Source organism: Nicotiana sylvestris, chromosome 10 (assembly GCF_000393655.2).
Source record: "Nicotiana sylvestris chromosome 10, ASM39365v2, whole genome shotgun sequence".
Classification (NCBI taxonomy): Eukaryota; Viridiplantae; Streptophyta; class Magnoliopsida; order Solanales; family Solanaceae; genus Nicotiana; species Nicotiana sylvestris.
In genome coordinates, this window is record NC_091066.1 from 33,955,006 (window position 1) to 33,974,760 (window position 19,755).

The following is a 19,755-nucleotide window of genomic DNA, read 5'->3' on the forward strand; positions in this document are numbered from 1 at the left end:
GGTTGATGGGGTGGTGGAGCTTGGGAATCATAGGGGCTTCTTCCCTGATAATATGGGTGATTCGAGAGGCTTGTTGAAGGGCCAGAGTGAGGGTATTCCGGCATATGCCCTAGTGGTTCAGGGCTCTTTTGTACTTTAGCCAAGGCTAACTGCATCGCATTTATCTCTAATCCCATCCTCTCTATCTTCTCCATTGCCTCTTTCAGCAACTGGCTTACTGGCCTTTCTTCCTCGGCACTATTTTCTGAAGTAGTCATGATTATTAGTACAGGTCCTTTGGATCTGGTTTGATAAGGATGTGATGCCAGAACGCTTTAACAACTAATTGTCTGGTACTGGGGAAACAACAAACTTGTTAGCGTTAGAGTTTAACAGATTTGGTAATCGCATGTTGGGGATGCAATGCTCCTAAGCAGTTAACCATTTCTAACATGTTTTTGCTTCAACCGCATGCGTCATCCCGGCTTGCTTTATTTGTGCCTTTAAAGTAATTTGGGAACCCTCCACTTTCCTCTCTATTATTCTTCTTTCTTTTCTTCTCTCTTTTTCTTTCCTCTCTTTTTTCTTTTTCTTTCTTTTCAGTGGTGGTCGAATCTTATGTGGATTGCCTACGTATCACGTCCCCGCGTGAATTAGACCGGGCGTAGTTCTGCCACAAAGTAAAGACATAAAATTCTTTTGGAATCATTCAATTCATCACCAAAATTTGCTATTACAAACTACTTATTTTAAACAAAGAACAACAAAATACAGATTCCAAAATTCTTAACCTGACTTGATGAAAAAAGAGAAAACAACATAAGGGGAGATAATGGACCCATAAAGTCAACAAACAAGCGAACTAGGGATACATTAAGGATTTAGGTGCTCGCGAGGCATCGTTCGGCCTTTCCGCGGGCTTTGGTGTAAGACCCCTTTGTAAGCTTTTCAACTCATTCATGATCCGGTGAACGTAGCCCATGACGAAGGCGAGTAGGGTATCACGAGGCATTTGCTCACACGCTAAGCATCTCATGTAAATGTAGTGGCCAATCTCGTCAATCCTACCTCGGATGTTGTCCCTTTCCCTGAATAATTGCTCTATTCGCTGGTTTTTCAATCCCAGTGCTTGAGAATTGTCAGCGAGTCGATCTTGGAACCTCTCCATTTGTTTTTCCATTCTGGTCATCACATCATAACAGCGCCTTCTGTCAGCTTGGGCATCTCGGGCTTGTTTAAAGATCCGCTCCTGAAGAGTGGAGTTTGTTTCTCTTAATAGTCCGATGCTTATTTCAGAATCCCTTATGACTTGTTGCAGATGCTTTCTCCGTGCCATTGTACCTTTTGCCCATCTGACCCACATTCTCGCTATGCAAGCTTCAGATCTCTCCAAGTTCTCTCGGCTTTTGCTGACCTGACTCCTCAGCTCTGCTATCAACCTCTCGTTGGACCGATTTTTCTGTTGGTTGTCAGCCTCTTTTCTTATTTGTCGGATTCGAGCCTTCAACATCCCATTTTCTTGGGCCAACTTGTTCTTTTCCCCTTTGTCGGCAGCAACTTGCACATTGTTTTCAAATTCCAGATCCTTTATCTGTTGTTTCAGCTTGCCTATTTCTGCCCTGTAGTTTTCTTCTTTTGCAAGCCAGTCCCATTATTCTTGCGATGACTCGACAAAATCTTGGAGGTGAGGTCTTTTGGTTGGCCGTTCTGGTTCGTCTCTCACAGTGCTCTTCTTTCTATGCCAAGCGAGATAAGCAGGTGAGACTTCACCTCTGGATAGGTCACACACTCGAGTATTTGCCGGCAAATACTGGCATTCGCTCCATATATAACGAACTGTCTTTTCATGAAATTGGCCGTCGTTGCTAACCTCGACTGCATAAATACTGAGATCTTCGTCTGGGTGTACCACCTGACATCTTCCCAATTGTCTCATCACCCGGTAAGGTGCATAAGGTTGAATACCTCTGAGTCCCATTAAGAGGAAGTAAGGACCAGTGGCGGGCATATACACAATTTCTTCAACAGGAAGCCAACCCAATGTCCAATCTATTTGTACTGCGGTGATGGCACGGAGATAGGATACCCAGTCTTCAAACCCTTCCGGTAATCTGAGCCCTGAAACCCTCGGGTTATATCCTTCGATGCAGCCTTCGTTCGTAGATATATAGCGCATACACCGAGGATGATGACATAAGTGCTCGATCATCCACATCTGCAATAACAAATTGCATCCTTCGAAGAAATCTGTCCCGGCTTTACAGGCTGTGAGAGCTCGGTATATCTCGGACACTATCATAGGAGCAAGCGTGCTTTTGTTGTTGGTGATCAGGACCTTGACGATTCCAGCCACCTTTAAATCAATATTTCTATCTTTCCGAGGAAACACCACAATGCCCAAGAACGCTACCATGAAGGCGAACCGCCTATGTTCATCCCACTTTGTCTGATTCCCTTTGCTGCAAACACCGCTTTCCAGATCATCGAACCCTCATATATGCCCGTACCTCTGGTATATGAATTACAGAGTAGAAAAACCCCTATCCAACTCAGAGTACGGGACTCCCTTGCTTATCTTCAGTAGATCTATGAACTTGTGCGAATTTACGGCTCTTGGAGCGATCAGATATTTGTGCCTTAACCCCTCAGTAACGTCCATGTAGCCTGCTACCTCTTCTAAGGTTGGGGTGAGTTCAAAATCCGAGAAGTGGAATACATTGTGGGCCGGGTCCCAAAATGTAACCAAAGCCTTTATGATGTCGCATCTGGGTCTGACATTCAACAAACTGGTTAGACCTCCCAGATGCAGTTTGATCTTGTCCTGCTCTGACTTTTCCAAATCCTCCCACCACAAGCGCAACTCCAAAGGTATCTTGCTCCTAACTGTTATCGGCAAACTTGGACATGTGCTCATTCTGCATGTTGGTTTGGGTTGATTAGGACTCGTGGGACTCAAAGAAAGAATAAACCAAAATTGACGCACATTTAAATAAAACTCCGGTCTTGTCAATACGGCCTTTCAACACTCTGAAGCAGATTTAAAGGCTGTGTTTTACCAACCGGACGAAACCCTTGAGAAAAATGAGCAAGAGCTGCGTTCTTGCAAAAACAGCCTTCCGGCGTCTTTTTAGGGACATTCGGCCATTTTTCAAGAATGGAGTCGCCTAACTTCTTTATGACGAGAAATTGAGGTTTTGATATTGTTTGCCTAATTTTGCAAAAGGGAAAGTTGGACCCGATGGGGGTTGCCTACGTATCTCACACCCTGCGAGAATCAAACTGGCGTAGTTCGGGCAGAGAACATAATCCAAATTTCGGAAACAATACTTTTTTTTTCATTTTCCATGACACGACAAACTATTTTTCCTCTTCTATTTTGAAAATAAGACAAAACAAAGATTTTTTTCGTAACAAACAATGACCCACCTATTTTCCAAACCAAAATAAGAGACTCTTTTTATATATATATTTTTTGCTCTTTTTATTTTGAGTGAAACAAATTATTAAAAAAAATAAAACATTTTTCTTTTTCCATTTTCCCAAAATTTCGGCAGAATTTCGACCTTATTTGGGCATTGGCTTTTCTAAAATAGGCAATTAACTCTCTACATATTACTTCACTCTTTTTTTTCACAATTTTCCAATATTCCAGATTTTTCGAAGCCGGTCAGCATGCCAGTCTGAAGCAAATAAATGCATAAAGCAAATAGGATGCAGCAGAATGGTCTTTTCATTTCAGGTTGCTACTCCTAGACGGACTCAACCCCTGTGTTGAGTCCCCTAAGTCAAATGCACATGATGCAAATAAGCGTTCCTACTAGGGATCCGGCATGAGGATTTGTTATACTAAGTTTTAAAACCTAGGTGTTTGTTCTAGACCTGGCTTACCCGAGCGGACAACTCGAGCCGAGGATGGGAGCTGTGTACCGGTAACCAAAGGGCCATCCGGTTTTGCAACTCCTCCGAATCCTCGTTCTATTTTGGTATATGACACTAACAGAAAGAAGTCACGACCAGCGTGCACTCCTCAAGAGAGAGAAGAGAGGGGTTTCGGCACAGTTTGTATATACAGTCCAAATAATATCAAAGCGGTAAAAAATATCATTTTGCACATTTTAAGCCCAATCATAAAATAAGATCAGATAATAGACAATGCCGAATAACAACAATTATTCTAAGCTCGAACTCTTGAACCCTGAACCAGAGATTCTGGGATTCGTCCAAGCTCCCCAGCAGAGTCGCCAGAGCTGTCACACCTCCTTTTTCCGCCCCCACGAGGGTGAAGGAGTTTTTTCCAATTAAAGGACAATCGAAACGGGATTTGTTTATTTATTTCAGAGTCGCCACTTGGGAGTTTTAGGGTGTCCCAAGTCACCGGTTTAATCCCGAATCGAGGAAAAGAATGACTCTATTTAACAGTCCACGAACCAGAAATCCGGATAAGGAATTCTGTTAACCCGGGAGAAGGTGTTAGGCATTCCCGAGTTCCGTGGTTCTAGCACGGTCGTTCAACTGTCATATTTGGCTTGATTATCTGATTTAATAAATGTTGAACCTATGTGCGAATTTTAACTTTTAACCGCTTTTATCATTACTATTATTTTTATCAAGAATTGCAACATCGTGGAAACACGTCTCGAACCACGTCACATCAATGCACCCGTAGTTGTTGGCACATTTCAACTCTGTTGAGATTTGGATTTGGGTCACATAAATGTGCACCCGAGTTTAAGAAGATAACATTCTTAAATACGCGCCTAAAGCGACTAGCGTATTATTATTTTGGGTAGGGCCGTGAAATTTGCTAAACGGCCCGTCCCGGAATCTAAGTACTCGAAATAATTATCCGTTGAGGGCCCCGCACTTTGGGTATTCTTGTTTGTCGAGGCTCGTCTCATTCGTTATTTATTATTATTATTATTATTATTGGGGGAATTTGCAACGTTGTGAAAACGCATCTCGAGCCACGTCACAATCAATGTACCCGTGATTAGAGACACATTTCGACTCCGTTGAGATTTGGATTTGGGTCACATAAATGCACACCCGTATTTAAGAAGGTAAGATTAATTAAGACGCGTCCTAAAGAAACTACGTATTGTTGTTTTAGAAAAAGGCCGTGAAAAATTCACTAAACGGCCAAATCCAAAGTCTAGTCGATGGTTATGTATTTATTGAGGGCCCCAGCGATGTGTGATTTATTTGGTGAGACTCATCTCATTTTTATTTAAAAGGTCGTCCTATAGTGGCTATGTTTTCTATTGAGTTTGTCTCTAATAATGAAAGAAGAAGAACGGTCCAACTTTATTTACATGCTTACAAGTTAGTTATAGTCGGGTTCCGAATGTGATTGCCCAAATCCGAAACATGAACGCGTGTCTGGGCAGTCGTTTAGATATTATGGGCCCAGGCACAGCACACACTGTATGGACTGGACCTGGGCCATTCCTTTTCCTATAAGGGCATGTTAGTCCATTCGACTCAGGCCCAACATTTATAAGGCTGAAATGGAAACTGGTGTTATTTTATTCTAATGGTATTGTTGCAAGTTATAGCGAGGCAGCCCGCTAAATGGAGTGAGATTAACTAGCAATGGACAGTTTAACACTTAACATGCGTTAGAAGATATGCTAATCACAAAAACAGCTAAAATTCCAGATATTGTTTACTACATTCTCACTTCTTTTCTATCTACCAACATACATACATAAGGTGATACTAAGTAGCCATACGTGATGTCTAATTATACATGATGACTGCCTTCATTATCCTAATAGAAGATATGAACTATTATATATACAACTTTAATGTTCAATATACAGACTGAAACAGATTCGAAAAAAACAACTTCAGCTCTTCATTTCTGTATTCATGTTTCAACTTTCAGCTTACATTGACAGTGTATCAATGGTGTACCTAGTATTTGGGAAAGCAAAAGAAGAAGAGGAATGATCAGTGGAAGCAGTAGCATACACAGCAACAGCAGCAACAAGAAAACAACACTCAGCAGCAACAACCCAGTGACAGATTTTTTAACACCAAGACAAAGAACCCAGTTTGCAGCCCAGCAGCACCCAAAACAAATATAGGCAAAGCAGAGAAGGAAACAGATGCAAAAAAGCAGTAGCCTCTGTTTGTTATGTTCAAAATCCAGCACACTCTTAACTCTATATCACTCTGAAAACAGACTGTCCTCTAAAGGTTGAAAGACCAGCCTTGTGTTTGCTTTTCTTTTCTCTCTTAAAACTGTCCAGCCATTCTTTTGTTCTAGAACAACCTATTTATAAGCAAAGTAGGCAAGCACCAGGCTGCCTTGATCCCTTCAGCCTTTCTCTGCCCATACCCCTTAATTTCCCATTATCAGGTGTCTTGTGCCCAAATCGTATGGGCAACTGACAACAACCCACTAATCCCCCATGCTTTTTATGCTTTTCCCCACTAATACTTAATCAACTCATTTCATTATTACTCTAATGTTATGGGACTATTATAATACTCAATTAATACCCCATGCCCTTGTGTTTCCTAGACCAGCACTAACAGATAAAATAATAAACTAATGGTTCATAAGTACCCTCCCTGTCAGGTCACTCGTCAAAACCATTTTCAGACTTATAAGCTCCCCAGTATGCCCCTTTAAACCCTGTATATTACTGTCTTACCCTAAGCTTCAGCAAACTGAAATTTGAACTTATGGAAGTTCAGACTCAAACTGCCCTAAACTGAGTTCTAGCTATTTCTCTAATTGCACTGCAGCTAAATTATATTGGTTCGATCAATCATGCGAGGCTTATCAGAATCAGAACATTTGAACATTCAGCCCTGTAAAACTAATTGACGATGTTTATCTAATCGACTATACTAATTATAACATAGAACAATCAGTCGATAAATAAATAACACGAACAGGGCCCCAAATGGCTTCAGACAGCTTTGCACAAAACAAGGGAACAACATGAATGAAACACTCGACGACACTGATCAAATCGAGTATGTATCTCACCATACGTATTTAACAATAAACAGAAGAATAGTCGACCGAATAAAAAGGTCTTACGAAGATAGAAAAAAATTGAAAGAAAATACCAGTAAAATCAACAAATTAACTAAACATGTTAACAAACACAAACAACATTCAAACAAGAACAAAAAGGAAAAAGAAAACTCACTGTGGAATCTCAACAACAAACGACCCAGGCCTGAACTGGATTTGACCATTTGAGGTCGAACGGACTTTAATCGAGCTGTTCTCAACCGAGAACACCTCGATTAAGGTCTATTAGACCCTAACCCTCCGTTTATTTGGACAGACCCCCAACTTCTTGGACTTTTAGGGTTTATACGGGTGTTTTTGGGGTTCGACGGTTTCTGGTTAGATTCGAACCAAACCAAACTTGGTTTGGTCACGAGTGAGGCCAGGGTAATGACCGGTGTGAATCTGGGGTGGGTTGGTGTAGATCGGGATTTTGCTCGAACCTTCAAACGAAGATTCGAGACGATGAGGAATGATTCGAGGCAAGAGGCTAACAGATTCGTGTTCAGGGTGGTTGGGTGCATCAGGGGTGTTATCTTGGTGGTCACCGGCGTCGTGGTCGCCGGGTTTATGGTGAGAGTGAAGGGTGGCGGCTAGGGTTTGAATGGGGGCTGTTGGGTTTGTGTCTGAGACGATGGTGCACAGTAGGCAAAGGGGGGGGTTGGTTTGGGGGCGTGGGGGTGTGATGAGGGGTTTATATATGGGGTAGGAGATTAGACCCTGGCCGTTGGATCGAGTTGGATCTATGGCCAGGATCTATTTTGTAATAGGAAACGGCGTCGTCTCCATTAAGTGAGACTGGGTCGGTCTAAGGTTTAAACGGGTCGGGTGCTGGGGAAAACCATGGGATCGTTAGATTAGATTGGACGGACGGCTCAGATCAAATGCCCTATGCAGCGTCGTTTGGGGGGGGGGGGGCGTCCCTGGAAGATCTGGTTTGGAATGGGTCATTGTAATTAGTTTGGGCCTGATTTTCAGTTGAATTTTTGGCCCAAATCGGGTATTTTCTTTCCTTATAATTAAACAAAAATTCCTAATCAAATAAAAACCAAAATTAAACTACACAAATATTAATTAACACCTAACAACAGTTATCACACGAATTAAAACATTTAATAAAATCATCATGACAACAAAATAGAATAAAAATGCATATTTTTGTATTTTCGCTTTTAAAAACCAAATTATGGTTAATTAATTCCTAAACGTACCATTTATTCCTAAATGCATGCAACATGTATTTTTGTATTTTTAACTATAGCAAGGCGAACATTTACGTACAGAATAATTATCAAAATGTCACGCAAATTCTCAAAATTGTACCCGAAGGTAACTTGTTTTACTTTTTTGATTTCTTTTGGAGTAGTTTTTCGCGAAGCAAAAATCACGTGCTCACAACCACTTCCAAAAGAAAAAGGGATCGACCTCACCCAAAAGCAAAATCAGCTTAATAGTTCGATAGGTACCCTTGATACCATAGATATTACAAAGATCATCACTGAATCGACAAAACAAATTCTACATTACATCAAAATGTTACCTACACCTATCTTTACAACGGGCTCAAACATGCCCTTACAAAAGTTCCATAGCAAAAACTAAGTACAAACAAAAAGTTACACATCATCCCCGGTTGGGTACGCATCTTCGTACCAAGAGTCAGAAGCAAGACGGTTCGCATCATCAGAATTGATGTCATCTCCGTCAGGTGTAAGAGGGTCGTATCCGCATGCCTCAAGAGCTGCACGAGCTTCGGCACGCACACCCTGAAGTTCTGCTTCAGATGCCCTCTCCTCAGAATAAAGAGCCTTGTACACGTCAAGTCGGGTCTTAGCATGGACCTACAACTCATATAAGCGACGAGGCACGACCGGATCGGCCGAGGCACAAGACGTAGAAGGTTGTGAGCGTCGACTCGCATCCTCCGTTCTCAGCAAGGCCACTTGTCCATTCAACACAGATAGATCTGCCTCCAACTCCTTAACACGCCCCTCAAGCCCGCTACCTTAAGCTTAGAAGCCTCCTTCTCCTCGGTCAGCTCCGTCCTACAAACACGGAGGGTATTCTCCAAGGCCTCCATTCCAAAAATAGTCATCGCCAGCTTATCAACACCGACACTCAGTTTGCCCTTAAGCCCCTTGATCTCCACCACCTTCGTACCTAATTCAACGGTCAAACTGGCCACCTTTGCTTGCAAGTCGGCAATCTCGGCCATCACCCCTACTTAACTCAAGCTCATCCTCCTTCACCTTAAAGGAGGCCTCAAGTTCACTATTGCGGGAGACAACCTTCATAAGCTCCTCATCTCGCTCCCTCAGCTCCTCGACCTTGTGCGCCAGTTGGTCCTCCCTCTGTTTGAGTCCCTCGCGGAACAATTGAAAATGAGGGTCCTGATTATAAATGTCGGCCATTGCACGATGCTTAGCGCGATACTGTTGATATTTGGAAGACATCTTCCCCTAGATGGTCGTCCTCTTTCTTTCCCGGCGCTCGCGCTCGGTCTCCATGATATAGTCTAGCACAAAAATGAAAGAAGTTAAGACAAAAATACAGGTCGACAATCACAACACAAGCCCAACGACAAAAAGGAAAAAAAAGACACCTACCCGCAAGGCCATGCCGGTGACGTTCTAAGACAACTCCATGTCGCTCATCGCTCTAAGCACCTCGCTCTTAGGGGCAACACATAGAGGGGCTAAAACAGACGCCACCTGATCACAGTTCGACAACAAGTTGTAGTCCCCTGGGACAACTATGTGACGATCAGATCCTTCCATTATGACCTCCACGTGAGTATGGTGACCTACAAACTCGCGAATGTCCTCTGGGTCAACGTCTGAACCTGAGCCTTCGCCCTCAACACGCCGACCTCTTCCAACATTGGATGACGTGCCACCCTCAGCGGAGCGCACGGAGCCGGCCCCTGGATAAATTCCTTCCGTTTGGGGAGATCTCCCCGCTAAGATGGCATCGGCCATAAATGTGGGTACAAGTGCCGTCTGCAATGCCCTACCGGCATCCACGACCACATCCTTCCCAAGCTTCATTCTCCTCTTTTTTCTTAGCAACGACTCGTCCCCGTTAGAGGATTTATCTAAGAGGTGAGGGGTCGGTACGGAAGAAGCCTCCTCTCTCACAACCATGTCCCGAAAGGGACCTTCAATTTGAATCGGTTGAGGACAACCCCCTCGAACGGATTCAGTCAAAGTAAACTGCATTCCTGCAGCAACGACAGCCTATCGAAATGTAGGGATTGGTGCTCTCCGTCTGGAAGCTCCTCGACCTGTCGTCATGAAGAGTCATATCGATAGACGACAATGTATAACCAACAAAGTGATAAGGGGGAAGCATTTACTGGATGAAACTCTCGGGCCATAACATTTTATGAAGGCAGCCAATCTTGGGTTTTCCGCTGCATGGGGCAACAGACGGGCTACCCAATCCCTTATACCCGCAATAGGGCGGGGGGACGTCCCATAGCTGCAAATGAGAAGCAAACAAACCCTATAATGAACGAAGATGAAGATAAAGAGTAAAATGAGTGCCGACACTTACGAGTCTCGTTCCACTGCTCCAGGAACTGGTGGAGTCAGAAACGATGGGTTCGGTTTTGACAAAGAAATACTTATGCCAAAACTTGCGACTCGCTCGGTCGTCGGTCCCAACCACTAGCCCTTTTGTTCCACGGTGCCTCAAATGCACCATAGTACCCCTATGGAAGTTGGGCGAGAACAGGTGCAAGAGGTGGTGAATAGTAACCTCGCATTCCGCCAACTCCGCATACTTTGTCAACAACATGAGTATCTTGAGCGTATATGGCGAAAGTTGTGCCGGGCAAACTTGATAGAACTTACAGAACTCTTCCCCTAATGGAAGGAGGGGGAAAGAATAACCAATCACGAAAGGGTACTCGTAAAAAGTGCAGTACCTAGGTCTATGGACCTCCACGAAATCCCTTCCCGCTGGAACCATGTCAACATGAGCGGGGATGCCATACTTTGCACGTAGAGCGTCAATATGAACTTGTTCCATTTCAGAGAGTACGGGGTAGGAGTAAGAGGAGGATCTTTGAGGAAGTCATTTCGAGACATGGGGTGTCTCGGCAGCAACTCATCCACCGTAGGAAGGTTATCCCCTTCTTCCACCATCATATCCTCACCGCCTGAGGGGGGCGCCACGGACAACGGGGTGGCCTCAGAAACCCCCTCATGAGATCGATGTGATCTTGGCATGTTTTCGATGAGAAGGGTGTTAAAACAACATAAAAGGCTGTGAGCGAAGAATGGGAGAAGAAGAAGCAGAAGGTTGTTAGAACAAACTCGGGAGGGATGAGAAAGGGTAATCAAAAATGAAATGGCCAAGAATTTTTGAAAAAACAAACCCTCTATCAATTTATAGGATTGGGGGCGCCAGAATCGAAGCGGAAGGTCGCAGAGTGGCACCGAAATCGAAGCGACAAGCCATCAACCCCTGTCTCGAAAACATGCATAATGATAACGCACGTAGAGATGATGTCATTTCTTGGTAAAATACATTACCTGGTGTCTTGCTGAGCACGCTGACCGCCCATTATTGGCCAGGCCGTAACGCCTCGTAGGGTCAAATTTCTCCGTAAGAACGCGTGGAGTCCGCTTATCGAGGACACACCAAGTTGCAACCTCGACAAGCGGAGAGACTAACTGTATGAGTCCAAATTTGAACAACCACGACCGTTGATGAGTACGACAAACGACGAGATCCTCGTAGCTCGACATCCTGCAGGGGACGACCTACAAGCGAATAAGAGACGGTACGACTCTTGCAGCAGTGCAGGCCCATTAGGGGACATTAGGAATATTCTTTCGAATATTCCCTATGACTTGTCTTTTAGGGCTTAGAAGGGTTTTGTCCCTTATATATAGAGCGAAAAACAACCTTGTAAAGGCCCTGGGCATTTCTCCTAACTTATAACATTTGCTATAACACTAGCTTACAAAAACAATTGGTAGGATTATTGTTCAAGTTTTTGTCTTGATGAGATAAAGAATTCTTATCCTCTGTACTCTCCTTGTCTATCTTTTGTTCTAGAAATTATTATATTTAGCTAAGATTTACCCCTTCATTTTCTTTGATTGATTTGTTCAAAAAAGTTCCAATATCTTTTAAGTCAAATACTTATCTCGGTAACTAAACACCCCCTAAGAGTTTGTACTATGATAAAATGACATGATGGGGAAGTGTGGGTCGATTTGAGTGAAAAATAGTAAGCAGAGCAGGGCGTAAGCGGGTTAAAGTTTATGCAGAGTAAGACTTCACCTACCATACTCCACCTCGTTTGTGACATGCAATCTTTATTATTTAATGACCAACCTCAATAAGTAACAATTAAGAATGTCTAAAAGTAACAAAAAGTCTACCCAAACAAAACAAAGAAATTTTAAAAAACCAGAAACATTTTAAAGACCAAGAGCAATAGGGAAACCAGTGGAGCTCAACCAACTATTACCAGCAATAAACTTGTTAGGAGTATAATCTTGAGCCTCAGTTGCACTAGTAATAACTTTAAAACCTTTCCATTTTACTCTCTCTGATGTCCCAGCTCCTGCACCTGTATTCTCATATTCCCCATAAAACAACGTATCAAGTGCAAAATTCCCATTCCACTCGTGCCACCCTGTCGGACTAATCACATCCGCGATCGAACATTGCATGATCACAGTCCTGGAATATTCCTTCCACGGACGTCCTAAATAAGTAGGGAAATTTTTCTGAACTGATTTCAAGTCCGAAGTAGCGCCAATTCTAGACTTATGAATCACTATCCCAGTGTTCTGGTTGGGATCCGTTCGCCCTTGGGCCGTGACCATGTTTTTCTGGCCCGGCCCTGGACGTCTAGCGTGGATGTCACAGTCTTGGAGTACAGCTGCAGCGTTACCAAAGATGAAATCGACTGTGCCTGAAATGAAACATTGGACGAAGAATTGACGATTGGAGTGGACGTAAAGAGTGTCTTGGTAGCCTAACATGTCACATTTGTAGAAGGCGGATAAATCGGCACCCACTCGAAGTGCAACTGCTTGGTGCTTTTCGTGCCCTGCTGTGTTTTCGAATGTTATGTCTCTCGCTAAGAACCCTTCCCCAACTGCGGCTGCAAAGTTACAACAACAAAAGATTAATTCCTGGAATTGATATGAATGTGAGACAACCGTTCAACATAGATCAATTTGAACTCGGTACAATTTAACTTTAAATATTGTTTGCCCTTACATATTCTTTATTAGTTACTCCTTCCGTTCCAAAATAAGTTATTTTTTCTTGTGATTCAAAATAAGTGATTTTTTCAGATTTCAAGAATGAATTAATTATTTTTTCCCGTAAATAATATTGGAATATGTGTTAGGAGTGTTTATGTTAAGAGATAGTAAAGGTTAATAGGGTCAAGCTAATTAACATTAAAAGGTGAATTTCTTAAGCGTGAAAACAATCAAAAGCTCAATACTTTTATTTCTATTCCCCTTCTCGTTTTTTTTGTTGAGTCAAATGCCGTTACTTGATATGTAGAAAATGTTTTTCAGCGGACAGAGAAAGCATAACATTACTCTTGTTGTCCACCTAGTAAGAATTTAACTTTTACAGGTCAACTAAAGGATAACCACATGTATATAATTATCAAATAATAAGTGAGATTACTAACCTAAAAAATAATATCAATTAATGGTGTAAAAATACTTCCAGTACATGTAAGTTAAACCACTAAGGGTTTGTTTGTTACGAGAGATAAGAAATAATTAATTCTGAAACTAAATTTAAGAAGAGTTTATCCTATGTTTGATTGGTAGAAAAATGTAGTATAATTAATCCCGAAAACAGTTATTTCAGAATTGTATTTTTTTATCCCATGAGAGAATGGAATAACTAATCATTAGTCCTGCGATAACTTCTTTCCAACCTAGAAATTATATTTTGAGTGAGAGTCCATCAACAAAACTTGTACGAGGCACCATTAGTTATTAAACAAGTGAAAAAGTGGGTCCCAAATTGCAGACTCTTTTTTTTTATCTCTCTACTGAAGGACAACATGAAAAACCAGTTAATTTTAGTTCTCTCTTCTTCACATCTTCTGCTTTATCTTCTCAAAAAGAACCGAACATGTGGATTATTTTTGGGGTTGTTTCTTTGTCTATGCTTCTGTAAAATCAAGATTCGAATAGAAGAATGACCGAAAATTTCTTTATTGCTGAATTTGTAGAGAAAAAATAATGGGTTTAATACATTTTGGTGGGAGAATCATGAGTGTTTTTTTCAGATATCTATGCTTTCCGGTTCCTTTGAAGTATGAGCAATAGTTTCTTTGAAGCTGATTAATCTGGCATCTCACTGATGTGCACTGCTACACACTCAACTTCACATTTATCTTTTTATTTTGGTATTACTCTTGGGCCCATCGTTGGATAATATATTTAGGTTTGATTTGAAAACCTTTTTTCTTTTGTGATGATATGGAATTCTAGGTTTGGACTTTTATGTGTACTTTACTTTCTGCAATGGTTAAAAATTGCAGAGTGTTTCCACAGTAATGCAATGCTAAGTTTGAATCATAGTATTTCATGATTGGAGATGGTTTGATTTTGCATATAAGACTTGAAAGGTATCTGATGGAAAAAAAGAAGAAGAGATGTATGAGACTGCGATGGAGAAGAACGTAAGAGGATAGATGATACTCGCATCTTTTTTCCTTTAGTAGCCGTATTTGACTCAAACAAATACTCAAAGATATGATGCATTTTAATAGGAGTAGATAATAAAAGGAAGTGAGAGATAAAAGAGGAAGTCTGCCAGAGAGATTTCAGTGCCAGAGAAATAAAAGAGGGGGTCTGTAATGTGGGAACCACTTTTCCACTTGTCTAATAACTAATGGTGCCTCATACAAGTTTTGTTGGTCCAGTTTCACTCAAAATATAATTTCGACCAAAAGAAAACAGGAGCGTCTTACTCTTACATAAATACTAATCACATTAAATGGAGAAATTAAAACAAATAGTATTGATTTAAAGGAGAAGGAAAGAGCTCCGCTCACAATGACATCCAATGACCACCAAAAAGTCAATAATGTCGGGAGAAATTTACGGAAGGCGCTCCCAACTGGAAAGCATCAATAGTGACTGGTGATCAAGAGTACGTAATAGCCAAATGGATGTCAAACCTTACCAAGTAATCCCTCCGTTTCAATTTATATGAACTTATTTAATTGAGCACGAAATTTAAGAACTTTTGGAATTTATGATCTTAAATAAGTCAAAAAGGAACTAGAGTATTTGTGTGGTTGTAAAAACTTCTCATTAAGGGTAAAATTGAAAGTTTAAGCAAAATTGTTCCAAATTTAGAAATGGATCATTCTTTTTGGAACGGACCAAAAAGGAATTAAGTTTATATAAACCGGAACGAAGGAAGTATTTTAATTGAATGAATGCATGTTTTTTTTAATAATAGTGGTATTCGCTTTAACACCAAGGGTATTGTGGAGGTGAGCAGAGTTGCTTTTACTATGTTTCTGCTGTCAGGAGCAGCGTATAAGTGGTGGAAGGCTTACGAGGAGGGTAGGCCAGCTGATGCAGCCCCACTCATTTGGGCTCGGTTTTCATAGATGTTTTTGTGAAAGGCAAAATCTATTTACCAAGACTTGATCAGGTAATAATATAATATTTTTGTCTCCGGTCGGATTTGAACATAAGGCATCATCGTGCTCAACTCATTTCATAAACCACTGGACCACACTCTTAATTAGGTGCAAATGCATGATTTTCTGTATAGCAACTTTTATTTTATGATAATAAATTTAGATTTAATTCGAAGATTATGTAACTACCTTTGTGTGTTTTTTGGAGGCCTACGTAGCCAAGTTACCCTTCCTGAAATGTGGTCTTGGTTCTTGGATGCTCGGTAGGTGTATTAGTTTGTTATTATTAATGATAATAATATTTCACTGTTATTATAAAAAAATATTATACGTACATAGTGTCACGTTCTTAGTCGTTAATTAAGTACACGTGTGGTACTTGACAACTCGCTCGCGATCTTTCACAACTTGCTCACGTTCTTGCTATGCCAACTCATCCTAGGGCCTACTCTGTAAATATTGATTGTTACATAAGTCCTTAATATTTACAAGATAAGGGCTTTCTTTAGAACTCTCTACAAACCTAAAAGATTCTAAGGACTTTCCTAGCAAATCCATAGGGATCTAGGGTCTTCCTAAGGAAATGTCCATATTTCTCTAGAATTTTCTCACAAATGCTAGCCTTCCTCTTATATAAGCTTCTACATGACATTAATATATGTTAAATAACGCCTATGTGACATGATAACATGGCGGGTCATTCCATTACTCATAGAAAATATTCAAATATTAATATATACTTTTGAAGTTTGAAATTCTAATTTGGGTTCACGTGCAACTGCAATTGCACCTCTACAGGGAAAACAACAAAAAAGTTCTCACACAGCACCTTTGCCACATGCAACTCCACGTCATCTCCAACAAAAAACTACATCATGCTCTTAATTTTTTTGGTTACCCGATGTTCGGTACTCGTATTGAAACCCGACTATATTTAGATTCGTGCTGCGTAGGACCCCATTCGGGGAAGCGCTCCCTACCAAGGATTTTTCCATACCCAACGGCATGCTCTTAGCTAATACTACTAGCTAGGTCCATTTGAATTTAAATATCTTACTTTTCTTATTAATTTATTTGAAAAACTACAAGTATTGAAGTTCTCTTTAGTATTATATATATATTATTATTATGACATATGCCAGCCAGCCAATAATACTCTCTCCCTTGTTATAAGGACAAGGGAGAGGTTACTCTGTCAGCAATTTGACGAAGCAACAACTATGTTAATTTGTAGAAATAATCTATACTACGAGGAAATTTTAATTGAAGTATTAAAACTTCACCCCGTTACCTGCTAAATGCCACTTAATAATAAACCGCTCTCTCCGTTTTAATTTATATGACATGCAGTGACAAAGTTAAGAATTTTACTAAGAGATGTCGACATATATATAAAAAGGTAAACGGATGAAGAAAATAAAGGAAGTAATCGTATAGTGTGTGTATATATATACAACTTATTTTATACCTAGCTAGCTACATAATGTAATTTTTTGACTAAGGAGTGTCAATTGACACCCATTGGTATAAGGCTCTGCCACGGGTGACATGGACTTCTAGAATCAAATGAGTTATTCTTTTACCATAATTTTTTTTATATGTCTTTTTAAATATTTTGAATTGTTAATTATTGCGACTTATTGTACTTTTTACATAATTTTAAATATGTAAAAAGAATTCGAAAACTTTACATATTTTATATTCAAATTAATTTACAGTTAAAATTAAGAAATTGAACTCTCAAAATTTGAATCACATAAATTGGGAGTGAGGGAGTATCTAGCTAGAAAAAAAAATGATGCACGAATAATATTAAAAAGAAAAGCTGATTATGAATTTAACTTACCAACAGTGGCAGAATGGAAAGTGGTGCTACCATCTTTGACATTTCTGCTTCCAGTAATTATAGTATTCTCTCTACCATCTCCCATAAACATTATGTTCTTCTTCTTCTTTGACACCTCCACATTTTCTTTGTATACACCCGCCTTTATTCTAATCACATATCTCTTGCTGCTCTTTTCAGGTGCGTTAGCTACTGCTTCAGCCACCGTCTTGTAGTCTCCGCTTCCATCTGCAGCCACCACCACATCCGCCGTCACTGACGGTGATTGCAGCAGTCTTCTATCTCCAGTAGACAACCACTCCGGCCATGTTCCACTGCTCTCCTCATTGAGTTTTCTGTTCACTTTACCTGTATTAAGAGTTGAGACATAAAAATTTCATTTTATTAAACAGTACTCGTACATAAGTAGCGTGTTAAGAATATAATTAAGTACTTCCTCTGGTCCCCTTTACTTGCAGGTTGTATTTTGCACGCATCAAATTTTTTATTAAGGGGTGCCAAATATATATATATACACCATGTATTTTTTCATGAAGGGAGGTCACCTTGCTACAAGGTGGCTCCGCAACTGTTTGCGTGTCCCTTTAGAAAATATCAATTAAAAGGATAAATTGATTAAACTATTCTTTAATTTCATCTTATCACTCAACTCTTCCTCTCATCACATTAATCTCTCCATATTTACTAGAGTAATATAAGGGTAAAGGTGTGAAAAAAGTAATTAATTCTATCTTGATTTTCTAAAATAACACGTATTTGTGACTAATTATTTTTAGTGATCATGACAATTTAAAAAAAAGTGGAGGGAGTATTTCATCCATTTCACTTTACACGTCTTAATTTGAGATTTTATATGTCTTAATATGAAGTTGAGAACATTAATTTTGAATTATGTAAATTCAAATACCTGAAGAACCTAACTTCATCTCATTCTGAATATCTGTATCAGTCATGTTCTTGATCATAGCCAAAGCATTACTACACAATTTCTCCACATACACTTGCCCTTTAAGCAAAACCTTACGAACTTTTTTATCAGCTTCATCATGTGAAAACCCGTCAAGACAAGTCTCTTGATTTGTAATAGCAGCACTAATTAAAGTTTTCAAATCATCTGCATGTTGTCTCAAAGCCTTAGCATTAGGATATTTTTCCAAATCTTCAACAGCTGTGTGTAGCTCATCAATCGTCTCGTCTATCGTCTCTAAACAATCGTGTAACGCGATTTTTTCGCGTTCTGTTAAACCCTTTCGTGTTTTTATTAGCTTGTCTATGGCGTAGTAGTTGCGTTGAACGGCCTTAGTTGTAATATTCAAGGATAATTCAATGACATCCTTTTGGTTTGTGACTTTTTTGGAGAAATTTGGGATATTATTTGCAATTGTAGAGTAGCATAGTTGTTGGTGTAAAGTGATGCTACATGAGGATTTTACTATGGTATGAGTTGCCAATGAAATGGCCTGAATTTGGGCTTGATTTGAGCTATTTTTTCGTGAGTAATTTACTCCAATGACTACTCCAATAACTGCAGCAATTAGTAGGACAGAAGCAATGAGGGATAAGAAGAGTTTTGGTTTTTTTACCTTTGAAAAAGAATTTGTGTGTTTGCCAGAATCTGTTATTCCGGCTAAGAATTCTTTGAAAGTCATTGAGTTTGTAGGTGAAAGAATGAAGTAAAGAGTAGCTGTTAGGAAGAGTAGCTGTTAGGAAGAGTAGTTAGGTGGTGAATATATAATTAGTGATGCCAAGAGGTAGAGGCAGACCTGGATTTGAAGGTCACGGATGTACTTTTTGATTTAACCAAAAGTTGCTTTGTATATGTGGTGCCAACTATTAATATATCACTATCTTTTAAAGATATACACATGTATAAATGCAATTTTTGCGGAACTTTACGAGTGTCGGTGACCCCTCTACCTATTACATAAGTCCGCTTCCGGCAAGAGCCTAACTTTGAACTTTGTTTTTTGTTGCTCCCTCGGTCGTTGTTTATGTGATGTAGTTCAGATTTTGAGAGTCAAATGAATTTTTTCTTTGATCGTAATATTTTTATATATGCGCATTTTAGATATTTTGGATTGTTAATTATTGTTACTTATACTACTTTTTATATAATTTTCAACAATAACAACAATAACAAAAAACTCAGGAATTTCGCATAAGTGAGGTCTGGAGAGGGTAAGATATACGCAACCTAATTATCCCTATCCTGGAAGGGCAAAGAGGTTGTTTCCAATATAC

At 40.1% G+C, this 19,755-nt stretch overlaps 1 protein-coding gene across 1 annotated transcript; it reads right to left on the bottom strand.

Annotated features, from left to right (window-relative positions):
* Window positions 1-12,325: 12,325 nt before the first annotated feature.
* On the bottom strand, window positions 12,326-19,224 carry LOC104218921 (pectinesterase-like). Its single transcript, XM_009769525.2, has 3 exons — window positions 18,422-19,224; window positions 17,515-17,862; window positions 12,326-13,139 (listed from the first exon to the last, which is right to left on the bottom strand). Exons 1-3 carry the CDS (start codon window positions 19,161-19,163, stop codon window positions 12,448-12,450), a joined length of 1,782 nt encoding a protein of 593 aa, XP_009767827.1. The 5' UTR covers window positions 19,164-19,224; the 3' UTR covers window positions 12,326-12,447.
* Window positions 19,225-19,755: the final 531 nt, after the last annotated feature.